The 12,514-nt window shown below is 34.9% G+C and overlaps 2 protein-coding genes across 2 annotated transcripts; one reads left to right on the top strand and one right to left on the bottom strand.

The window, feature by feature from the left end:
• Positions 1–2,405: 2,405 nt before the first annotated feature.
• On the top strand, positions 2,406–2,975 carry LOC139889620 (uncharacterized). The gene has a single exon (XM_071872564.1). It carries the CDS (start codon positions 2,406–2,408, stop codon positions 2,973–2,975), a length of 570 nt encoding a protein of 189 aa, XP_071728665.1.
• A 4,296-nt stretch (positions 2,976–7,271) lies between these two features.
• LOC139865834 (protein CANDIDATE G-PROTEIN COUPLED RECEPTOR 7-like) lies at positions 7,272–8,828 on the bottom strand. Its single transcript, XM_071853945.1, has one exon. It carries the CDS (start codon positions 8,664–8,666, stop codon positions 7,350–7,352), a length of 1,317 nt encoding a protein of 438 aa, XP_071710046.1. The 5' UTR covers positions 8,667–8,828; the 3' UTR covers positions 7,272–7,349.
• Positions 8,829–12,514: the final 3,686 nt, after the last annotated feature.

Raw genomic sequence — 12,514 nt, forward strand, 5'->3', positions numbered from 1 at the left:
TAGACGGTGTTTAAAAGAGGTCTCGTGGTTGCTCGTGGGTACAAAAAGGGAACCATGTATATGGTTAAGGAGTTGTTAGGTGATTTTATGGGTGTTAAAAGTCTTAGCATTCTAATGCTTTCCGGTATTGTTGAGAGGTTTTGTTGAGATGTCTTGTTTGAGTGGGAGCTCAAAGGAGGTTGAAGCTAGTCGAAACTCGGGTCGAATTGGGTACACTAGAGTTTTCGTCACTTCGGGAACCTCTTCTCCAGTGGCAACTTTGTTGCGATTGACTGAGGAAGATGAACAAGAGATTTTCTTGAGAGTCACTGTTAAAGATACATACGTACAGTGCGAGTTGGCTCGGGATGGAAAATCAGGTTTGTCAAAAGACGTACGCATGTATGTGGTCGGTGTTCCAATGGTGAAAGCTAAGGCGGTTATGTGGAAGATCAAGGGTGTGATTGCGATGCTTGTTCTACCGTCAGGTTTGTTCTTTGTTGGAGAGATAAATCGGGTGGATGGAGTTATATACGGGTGGATCGCTTGGGCGATGGGGTTAATTGGGTCGAGTCGGACTCAAACGACTCGTTATCTTCAAAATTAAGGAGGTAGGTGTCATAGCCAAAGAGTAGTATTTGTTTTCCCAAGCTAGTAATAAAAGGATCGAATTATAGCTCAACGATTTTATTATTATTTTTTTTGTCAAAAGACTTCACTTGCTCGAAAGTTATCGGGTGAAGCGCGGCGTGACTCGGGTGCAAATTCGACGGTATCAAAAGGAGGTATAATTAGCGGGTCGAGTTGTTGTTGTGGGATGGTAATGATGTTAAGTTAAAGATGGGCGTTGTTTAAATGTCTCTTCGAGTGGGAGATTGTTGAGAGTGCGAATCGAGTTAAACAAAGAATCAAGAAAACGAAAAATTACTGCACAAGTTCGAGATCACGAGTCTGAAACTCGCTAATGGAGTTTCTCTTCTGGATGAGTTTCGTGATCGCGAAACTAGTGAAGGCAAGAATCTCGCGATCGCGAGTTAGGGTCTGACGGGCCGAAAAATTTCTAGAACTTGATTTCTTGCTCGTTAAGTTGTTTCCTTATTAAGTTTTGTCTATTTAAACATCGTATTGTAACTCATATATTGTACCACAAATTTTATCATTATGAATACTCTTTGGTTGGCCGATGATTAAAGTATCCATATTTTGATTACATATAATCTCGTTATATTCTCGTGTTTTTATCGTTCTTGCTAGTTTTCGTCGTGTTCATCAATATTTTTCGTTTATTGTAAATGAGTTTGATAACTTGGAATTATCAAGTTTTGTTAGGGCTAGCGCACTTCTTCTAACAATAAGTTACACAATTTTCTCCTTTGTGGCTCCATTGGGGATTTGGGGGTGTTTCAATTAGCTAATTTATGGAGCCTGAACTGATTAAAGGGTTCAGATAAGTTTATGTTCTAATGTTTTAGTTTGAGTATTAATATTAATTACCGTTCTACGGTGATTCTTATAAAACAGACCTTGGGTCATTGGTTAAACTTCTTAAGCCACGTCAAACTTCTTAAAGCCACTTGCATTATGCTTTTAACAATTTCTAATTAAAACATGTTATATATAGAATAGTCTAAATCTTTTACCTTTGTGGGTTATATATAAGAACCCCGCGAAACTTGACATTTAAATCATTAAACACAAGTATGGACTTCAAATTCACAAAATTACTATTTTAAAGGATCGCAACTATTAAAAAAAACTTCAAAACGTAGCTTTCTCGCTCAAGTTCTACATAGTCAGTCGATTTTGCTGAAAATATAGTTCCACATTCGAAATCACTTTATGGGGATGCTTAGTCTTACTGAAATTGTATAGGGTAAACATGTACCCGATATGTGATGTGTTTGTTCTGTATCAATAGATTAATACATACTCTACATGTTGTTCGTTCTAAATTAGCATCACAAAAAAGCATTGCAAATAGTTATGAAATTTTCAGAGAAGTCGTCACAGGTTCAAACTTCATGGTACATCTTGTCGTGCCACATAAAAGGCTTAAAACGGTCTTAGAATAACTTCCGGCTATATTGCATACATTGAAAATGAAAAATCTTATTCATTTACAAATTACAAACACATTTGATTGTCAAAAAGTGAAAAGTAAAAACATAACGTTGAAGCAACATTGACCACCTTGTCCTTGCCTAAACTTGTAAGTTATGCACGTATTTTAACGTACCTCAAGCCACTTTAATCATAGATAGTGGGGCATACATATTATACCTTTTACATGAAGATCTAGTTTAGCTTATCTATGTTAATATGTACAAGTATTTGTAGCTAGGCTTAAGTACGTATACATACATTCCATGCACTATATTAGGTGAGCTATATTGGTATACACCAAAGAGCCATTTGTTTGCATGAAAATGGAGATTGAGTCAAGTAGTAGTGCACCAATTATTAGCAAAAAGTTATGGAAGAAGCTAAAGGCTGCATTGTACATGTTAGAAAAAACCATAACAAAAACCAAACTGCTACTTGATCTTCACATAAAACTCAAAAATGGCAAACTTGCACGAAAAGCCTTAACAACCACCTTCCTCCACCACAAGTACACCGCGTTCACCTGCCGTTGCACCTCCAACAATATCGACACGTTGTTTATTTCACCAGAAGTGTACACACCACGAAACGGTGGTTCCAAATGGAAATCGTCTCAAAACCATTCTGACGAGAGTCACAAGATTGAGCAAGTAATAGTTGACGTGTTAAATGATGGTGATCATGTCACGACCGAACCATCGCCATCACCGGTGCCAATCGTGGTTAGTCATGAGTTGTGTGTAGTCGAATCGCCAGTACAATCTCAAAGGGAGAGTGATCAAGTAGATAAAGCAGCCGAAGCTTTCATTGAGAAGTTTTATAAACAATTGAAGCAACAACAAATTACCTCTATTGAGTCTCCATCACCAAATTACCATTTGTGTCATATGTAAGTTTTGTGATGGATTAATATATCTTGTTTACTGTTTTTATTTAATGTTAAAAGGGCAAAACTTATTACTCCGTATTTTTCATTTCTACGTAATTTAGAACTTTTTGAGGGGGCATCTGCCCCTATCTCTTTTTGCATCCGGTCTTGTAGATGATTGAACATACAAGCATATTCATACAAATAGCATCATGCTTATTATAAAGAGTTTCAGTTAGGGTTCAAACAACTATCTTCCAAAAGTAGGTAATGGTAATTAAATCCGAGTTGAATTTCATTTATTGATATTTTAATATTTTGATTTACATATAATTATAATTATAATTATAATTATAATTATAATTATAATTATGTTAATGATAATGATGACCTATTGTGAGTTGTGACACAAGTTTTCTAGTGATATACTTTTGAGCCACAAAAGAATTTCCAACAGTCTTTTTCCATTAGAGTGTTAATAATGCTTCATTTGAATTACATCCAAGTTAATTTTTCAAATTTCACATGAACTTTTTTTACAGTTTTGTATTATTTATTATGAGTTGTAATCTGTTAAATCCAATAATTTGCTTAAAATTCAACGGATCAATCAAAGCGCGACATGTGGCCCGACAATCACATTTGATTGGAAAAAAAATTAAAAAAGTTTTTTTTTTCTAAAAAAATTTTAAATAATTTTTTTTAATTTAGCATGTTAAATCCAATCACGTGTAATTGAAAAAAAAATAATTTTTTTTTCAAAAAATTTTCTTTTTGAATTTTTATTTTTAAAATTTAGCATGTCAAATTCAATTACATGTGATTGTAAAACCCAATCACATGTGATTCTGCATGTCAAATCCAATCACATGTGATTAAAAAAAAAATTTATTCAAAATCTTTTTTTTCCCAAATTTTTTCTTTTCAATCACATTTGATTGGCATGCAAAATCGCATGTGATTTACTGCATGTCAAAGCCATTTCACATGTGATTGAAAAAAAAAATTGAAAAAAAAAAGTATTTGAAAAAATTTCTTTTTTAATTTTTTTTAATCACATTTGATTGTCGCATCACATGTCGTACTCTGATTAGTTAGATTCATTTAAATATTTCTCTATTACATATAACTTTATTAAGAAATCGGCAAAAGTAGCAATACATGGTGTGTTTTGGAAGCTTCTAAATGGAATAATATTTTCTTTTTCATCTTTAAAAAGGTAAAAGGAAAAAACAAAAGTAATGGATATGTTTGGCATCTAACTCCATGAGAAAAGAAATTACTGTAGAGAATATGAATTAAGTGAGTTATATAATCAGCAATAAGTCTAGGATGATTACATAGCCACCCAATCCAACTAACTAATCTTTTACCCCTTCTGTAATCCAGATACAGCTCTCATAGGCCTAATTCAGGCCCATACCAATTCAACTTTTTTATAGGCCCAATTGTTGACACTTTCAGTTAAAGGGTACTCTTTGCACTCAACAATTTAACCTAAAAAAATTTCATTCAAAATACACTTTTTTTTAAAAAAATTGTCTTTTTACACCATTAGGTCGACCAACAATATGGTCGACCACCCTTTACTTGGTCGACCACCTCATTTTACAAGGTGGTCGACCAAACTTCAATAAGAGCATGGTCGACTACAATGTAAAAATGGTCGATTACCACCTCAATTGGCTATGGTCGACCACAAAGCAAAAAAACAACGCGGGCGACCAACTCATTGAGGTCGACCATAGCCAATTGAGGTGGTAGTCGACCATGTTTACATGGTAGTCAACTATGTTCTTATTGAAGTTTGGTCGACCACCTTGAAAAATGAGGTGGTCGACCATATTGTTGGTCGACCTAATGGTGTAAAAAGACAACTTTTTAAAAAAAAGTGTATTTTGAATGAAAATTTTTTAAAAAAGTATATTTTGGTCAATTACCCATTTAACCACTTCTACTCTAAGAGTCTACTCTTTACGTCTTGGGTACTCGTATATTAATGTTACATTTTCAATCCATTATCAACTTGTGTTTATGAAATGTAACTAGCACAATTGAATTTGATTAGAACAGTGAAGTTATATGGAAGTGATATTTTTCTTAACGAGGTAACTTGGTGAATTATGATGGAATTCTTCAAATCATCTAACACACCAAGTGTACACCAAGAATTTTGATCGTTACCAGATTTCCTTTCAATAGAGGAGTATTAAATATTAAAAATTTATGATATGTAATGAGCTAGTAGCTCAGTGGTACCCGATGCCTTAAAAGGGACCTATCATGTGAAAGCCTTTGCTAAAATGGGTGTAGGTTCAAGTCCCACCCTTGACAAGGATTTTTAAAAGACACACGAGGTTTAGGTTTGGGTGTCCTGCTGATCTACACATTTTGTCAACATGAAGCCAAGTGACCAACATCACATGCTAATTTGCATATCATAGAAAAACTGAGTACCAACATTTTACCCGACACCAGGGTCGTTTCAATGATTCTGAAGACCCTAGGGTCGTTTCAATGATTCTGAAGACCCTGTTCGAGACATAAAAACAGGGTCCCCTTGTACACATTAAATTTTTCAACACATAAAAAGATAATACTATTAAAATTATCAATACAAAAAAGTTATCAAAACAGGAGTAACAATTTATTTTATTCACAAGTAGTTGTAATTTCAATAATATTACGCTACTGTATATAAAACTATGCTACGGAGTATTATTTTTCAAAATTTTGGGCCATGTTCAGTTGCACACTTTGCACATGTACCGAAGACGCCCCTACCTGACACTATCATTGAAATCATGGTTGGTATTAGCACGGCAACAAAAAAAAAAAAAAAAAAACATAGAACTCTTCGAAAAGCTAGTCGTAGTTTCAGGTTTCTACCTTTAAACATAAAGCCAAATGGTTTTATATATGGTCACTTAAAGTGAAAAGAGAATCGACTTTGACAAAAATTTACTGGAATAGACGAAATTGACTCTCTCTCACACCTATAGACATTGTCACACATTTTTTCACAAATAGACGTGTATCTCATAGACAAGATCAAAACAGCAAATTCCTTTACCAGCCAATCATAACAAGAATTGTAAAGGGTGCAAATCAAAGTCCCACATCGGTCATAGGACAAAACAAATATATGTATATAAGTCTAAGGGGAAGATTCTATCACCAATTGGTTTTAGAATAAGGATGAACTCTTGTCCTTATATTACAAAATCCATGAAATGTAGGGTACCATATTTGTTCAAACTACACATCATTTGACGTTTTAAGTAACATCAGATGCAAATGCAATTGTAAAAATTATGTTCAGCTTTTGGGGATTATGGTGTGTTTGAGTTGTCTACAAGCTTGGTTCAGTTTTTTGGGTTCACATGCAGTATGCTTGAGAATGGCAACCTTATCAAACTTCTCTAACTAAAAGTAGAAATTAAACTTGTACCTCGTATGGGGCTTTACAAGCTTAGCCCCCAGCAAACAGCTGGTGCGTACCCTGATTCCAATTCCAATTCCAATTCCAACCTCCCAAACCAGTGTCGAGAATAGGTAACTTTAACGGGAGTCAAGCTTTCAACCTCCCAAACCATCACTCGTTGATCTCCAAATCATAACCACCAAATGTACCTAACTACAGTATTAAACTTCAAAGTCGTGGACCTCCTAAAGTTTGCATGCATAACAGTCATCAAAAAATGCTTATGGTATTTATATAGGGAAAAGTGTATATCTGAGCACGTTATATCTTCACTCAGCTAATAATCGGGACCCGAGAGCATTCATCACTGACTTAGTAAAGTGTCCCTAGCCCGCCACTAGAAATTTCTATCACTAAATTGCCACAATACTACAATAGTAGTTATGACTAAAGATTTATGCCTCAAAATATGACATGTAATATCACAGATAACCAATATATAGACAGTATAGCATACTGCGACAAAAACGGAGGCATTACAGCATGGGAGGCAAAGTATAAGAAGAACGAAAACACATATGCAAGGTCATCAAAGCTAAAGCAACAAATATTTGGGGGAACACAAAATAAACACCATGAACAGATATATGTACATATATATGAGAAAGAGAAGTCTGTAACGCCAACATAATCCAGTTGACATATCAAGAACAGAACGTAGATTACTCTTTAAAGCAGCAACCAAAGCGGACAAGTGAAGACATTATAAAAAGCCACGATAATGACATATTAGCTGATATGAAAATACAAAATTTTGAACACACTGTCATCAATTCCACAGTTACGATATCAAAGAAAAGTATAGTAACTCGTATCCAGAAAACAGCTATATAAAGTTTAAATCATCAGCTCACATTGTATTACCTAAAGAGTATTATAAACGACGAAACAAGATAGGAACCTAGCTATGAGATTTCAAAGCTCAAACTCCTCATCCCTTAAAGCCATCTCAGCTGCTTCTTCATCCTCATCGTCAAGAACAAAGTACTCGCTTTTCTCAACTGGCCTAAACATGTAATACATCACCAAATAGAAGACAAGACTAGCGATTTCCTCTGCTGCACTAGAGACCCACTGGTACTTATAAGCTGCAATTGTCTTCAGCGCAAAAACAACAATCCTCGTGAAGTACAAGTATCCAATAACCACTATATAAAACTGCCTAAACAGAGTCAACTTAGCCAAATTCCTAGCAGCCTTCCCATCGGTCTTAGAAGTCTCCTTTAACGATCTAATCGACCACACAATGGGAAAGATAATCGCACAGCAACATATAATATCTACCAACAAAAACACTTGATTCCAAGTCAACCAATCTCTAATAAACGGGCCAGTTTCACCGATCACTATTGAAGCTACATTAGCCAAAACCTGAAGTGGAATCACAATCATCAAAACCTTCTTTTCCTTTTCTTGCAAAAACGGTTTCAAAAACGACCATCCAGTACCAATCAACACAATCACAGTGAACAAAAGCACAACCCTAATAAACTGAAATATATAAAACAATACATCCCATCCATGAGGAGTACCAGTCACTTTCACATAATGTCTATCCTCAGCAGCACAGATCAAGTTAAGCGCCTTCATAACAAGCAACCCTCCCATTAGTAAATGGATCCTGTGCACAGATCTCTGGTTTTTAATACATATTGAGATCCAAACCCCTACAAACCCTAGATAAATCAAAGAGAATACAAAAAAAAAAGACGGAAGCTGTGTCAATCCAGCTGATAAGTAATCCTTTGTGGTGCCGTCATCAGTATTGTACAGCTCAGTCCGTACATCCATGGTAACTAGCGATTGTGGATTACAATTAGCGAAGAATAAAGAGTATTCGTTAGGATATGTTACCGGATACGTTTTGTTGAACGATGATTGCGGCGGCGGAGACAGATCACGGAAGGTGAACAGTAGTGATATGAATTTTGAATCTATGACGCAAATGTTAGGGTTTTGTTGTAGTTCGAGTAGTACCTGAATTAACGATTCTTCTGATAGAAGGAAAAACCCTAACCTTGACGGATCTGGTTGCGCTAACGGCGATGTGACGGAAACGGCGGAGACCGTGACGGAGACGAATCCGGTGTGTGTGAATCCGAATTTTTCGAAGAGGATCATCGGACGGTTGTCAGTTCGGATTTTTTCTGATTTGATCTCCGCGGTTGACGGAGAAGTGAATAGGAAAAAGAAGAGAAGAACGGCGGTAAAAATCTGACCTAGAGTCCTCATTTTTGGATTCGCCGGTGATGGTTAACGGCGGAACACGGTGGTGTAAAAATTAATAAAAGGATGAGAAAATGAAATTGAAGTATATAGATACAGATATGGATACAACAGTGTGTTTGAGACTGAGAGTTGTGTAAGTAATTCTTCAGTTAAGGGTTAAATTATAGATGCATTGACGGAGATTGTGAACCGTTAATGACTATGTACTGTGTCTAATGGTGAATGCAAGCCGTTGGATTGAATGGGTTTGACGGCTTTGGATCGGGTCAAGGACATGGGTTAGATGTAGTTTATGCTGTATATAGACCCGATTGGTATGGTCAACTTTTTTTTTTTTTTTTTTTTTTACGAGGAACCCCTGGCGACGAGCCATAATGGCTCCCCTCTAGTTGGTAAACCCCGGGTAAACGGCAAGCCAGGCCTCCACCGCTACCAGGCAAAGCATCCTCTAGTTAATGAGTCACTAAATGGAGCTCGCCCCAAGGTATTTTGCCTTGAAGGGAATCGAACCCGTCAAAATAGAATTCAATAGAAAACACTTATAATCACGTTGATCAAGTGTTATTATATTATTCTAATTCATGCTTCAGCTCCCAACACTTCTTCAAAAATATTCCTATTTTAAACTCGAATGTTTCAGAATTTAGAAACTAAAATAATTTCTTTTATGATATAATACAGATAGCGCGAAGAGGTAAATGATTTCAGATAAGAATAATTATAAAAATATCTTCAGAAGTATGGATGATATTTATAATGAAAGATACGATGATATCTTAGAATGTCTAATATCAGAGGATGATGAAGGATATTGTCCGCAGGGGTTTAGAGTCAGGAGCAAGGTATTCGTTAATGACTTCAGCAAGTACTGAATCATTTGGATTCTTTGAAGGCAGGTTCAGCCTTTGTGATTTGTCCACAGCCTCCTTCATACTTTGCTCAATCCGTTTTCCAGTTCCAAAGCTTCTCTTTTTCTGAGCTTTGCCAATATACTATCCTTTATCATCCAACTTTTTACTGTTAAGGTCGTTTACAGTTTTTTTTTTTTTTTTGCTGCTTCATCAGCATTTTTTAAAATTTCGAGAACTGGTTCGCAGTTTAGGGTGTTTTTCAGAAATTTCTCATTTAAAGAATGTAAGTCTTGGAGGTAGACGTTGTGTGTATATGTAATTGTTGATGTAGACATGCTGCGAGGTTTCAAAATACTGATTGCTGATTCTCAATAATTGGTATGGCAATTCTTGTTATAAGGTACGAATGAGTATATGATAGGGTTTCGATAATTATAATGATTTTTTTTTTTTTTGGAAAGTCAAAGATCAGTGAAGTTGTTGGTAAGTTTATTGCTAATGTGGTGAATATAAACGATTCCCCGGTAACGTTGGCGAAAGGGCAACGTATCTATCGAGGTTATAATAAGACTGTTTTGATTGAGAAGTCGAAGTTGACTTGCTGGAGCTGTGACAAAACTGTCTATTTTGAAACGAAATTGAAAAGTTATTTTAGCTAGTAAATGCCAAAGGGTCTAACACGAATACGTGTCGAACTATGACTTGGGTTTTGAGAGTTTTTCAGGTGTATAACTGTGGGTAACATGTGGTTGGATCATCATCTCGATTGTTAAAAATATATCACATAATATTCATATGTTAAAAATATATAGTTTCCAACAAAAATGTTAAGCAATCATTTTTAAAGAAAACACGGTCGAAGTCCAGACTCACTAATGCATCCTAACAAACTCGATAAGACACACTAATGCAAATTTTCTGGTTCTCTAAGACCAACGCTCTGATACCAACTGAAATGTCCCGTTCTTATTGATTAAAAACGTTCCATATTAATTGATTTCTTTGCGAGGTTTTGACCTCTATATGAGACGTTTTTCAAAGACTGCATTCATTTTAAAACAAACCATAACCTTTATTTCATCAATAAAGGTTTTAAAAAAAACTTTACGTAGATTATCAAAGAATGATAATCTAAAATATCCTGTTTACACACGACCATTACATAATGGTTTACAATACAAATATGTTACAACAAAATAAGTTTCTTGAATGCAGTTTTTACACAATATCATACAAGCATGGACTCCAAATCTCGTCCTTATTTAAGTATGCGACAGCGGAAGCTCTTAATAATCACCTGAGAATAAACATGCTTAAAACGTCAACAAAAATGTTGGTGAGTTATAGGTTTAACCTATATATATCAAATCATAATAATAGACCACAAGATTTCATATTTCAATATACATCCCATACATAGAGATAAAAATCATTCATATGGTGAACACCTGGTAACCGACAATAACAAGATGCATATATAAGAATATCCCCATCATTCCGGGACACCCTTCGGATATGATATAAATTTCGAAGTACTAAAGCATCCGGTACTTTGGATGGGGTTTGTTAGGCCCAATAGATCTATCTTTAGGATTCGCGTCAATTAGGGTGTCTGTTCCCTAATTCTTAGATTACCAGACTTAATAAAAAGGGCATATTCGATTTCGATAATTCAACCATAGAATGTAGTTTCACGTACTTGTGTCTATTTTGTAAATTATTTATAAAACCTGCATGTATTCTCATCCCAAAAATATTAGATTTTAAAAGTGGGACTATAACTCACTTTCACAGATTTTTACTTCGTCGGGAAGTAAGACTTGGCCACTGGTTGATTCACGAACCTATAACAATATATACATATATATCAAAGTATGTTCAAAATATATTTACAACACTTTTAATATATTTTGATGTTTTAAGTTTATTAAGTCAGCTGTCCTCGTTAGTAACCTACAACTAGTTGTCCACAGTTAGATGTACAGAAATAAATCGATAAATATTATCTTGAATCAATCCACGACCCAGTGTATACGTATCTCAGTATTGATCACAACTCAAACTACATATATTTTGGAATCAACCTCAACCCTGTATAGCTAACTCCAACATTCACATATAGAGTGTCTATGGTTGTTCCGAAATATATATAGATGTGTCGACATGATAGGTCGAAACATTGTATACGTGTCTATGGTATCTCAAGATTACATAATATATAATACAAGTTGATTAAGTTATGGTTGGAATAGATTTGTTACCAATTTTCACGTAGCTAAAATGAGAAAAATTATCCAATCTTGTTTTACCCATAACTTCTTCATTTTAAATCCGTTTTGAGTGAATCAAATTGCTATGGTTTCATATTGAACTCTATTTTATGAATCTAAACAAAAAAGTATAGGTTTCTAGTCGGAAAAATAAGTTACAAGTCGTTTTTGTAAAGGTAGTCATTTCAGTCGAAAGAACGACGTCTAGATGACCATTTTAGAAAACATACTTCCACTTTGAGTTTAACCATAATTTTTGGATATAGTTTCATGTTCATAATAAAAATCATTTTCTCAGAATAACAACTTTTAAATCAAAGTTTATCATAGTTTTTAATTAACTAACCCAAAACAGCCCGCGGTGTTACTACGACGGCGTAAATCCGGTTTTACGGTGTTTTTCGTGTTTCCAGGTTTTAAATCATTAAGTTAGCATATCATATAGATATAGAACATGTGTTTAGTTGATTTTAAAAGTCAAGTTAGAAGGATTAATTTTTGTTTGCGAACAAGTTTAGAATTAACTAAACTATGTTCTAGTGATTACAAGTTTAAACCTTCGAATAAGATAGCTTTATATGTATGAATCGAATGATGTTATGAACATCATTACTACCTTAAGTTCCTTGGATAAACCTAGTGGAAAAGAGAAAAATGGATCTAGCTTCAATGGATCCTTGGATGGCTCGAAGTTCTTGAAGCAGAATCATGACACGAAAACAAGTTCAAG

This window comes from Rutidosis leptorrhynchoides, chromosome 1 (assembly GCF_046630445.1).
Source record: "Rutidosis leptorrhynchoides isolate AG116_Rl617_1_P2 chromosome 1, CSIRO_AGI_Rlap_v1, whole genome shotgun sequence".
Lineage (NCBI taxonomy): Eukaryota > Viridiplantae > Streptophyta > Magnoliopsida > Asterales > Asteraceae > Rutidosis > Rutidosis leptorrhynchoides.

Coding starts and splice junctions, on each gene's coding strand:
- LOC139889620 (XM_071872564.1), top strand. CDS start 2,406: ATGGAGATTGAGTCAAGTAGTAGTGCACCAATTATTAGCAAAAAGTTA.
- LOC139865834 (XM_071853945.1), bottom strand. CDS start 8,666: ATGAGGACTCTAGGTCAGATTTTTACCGCCGTTCTTCTCTTCTTTTTC.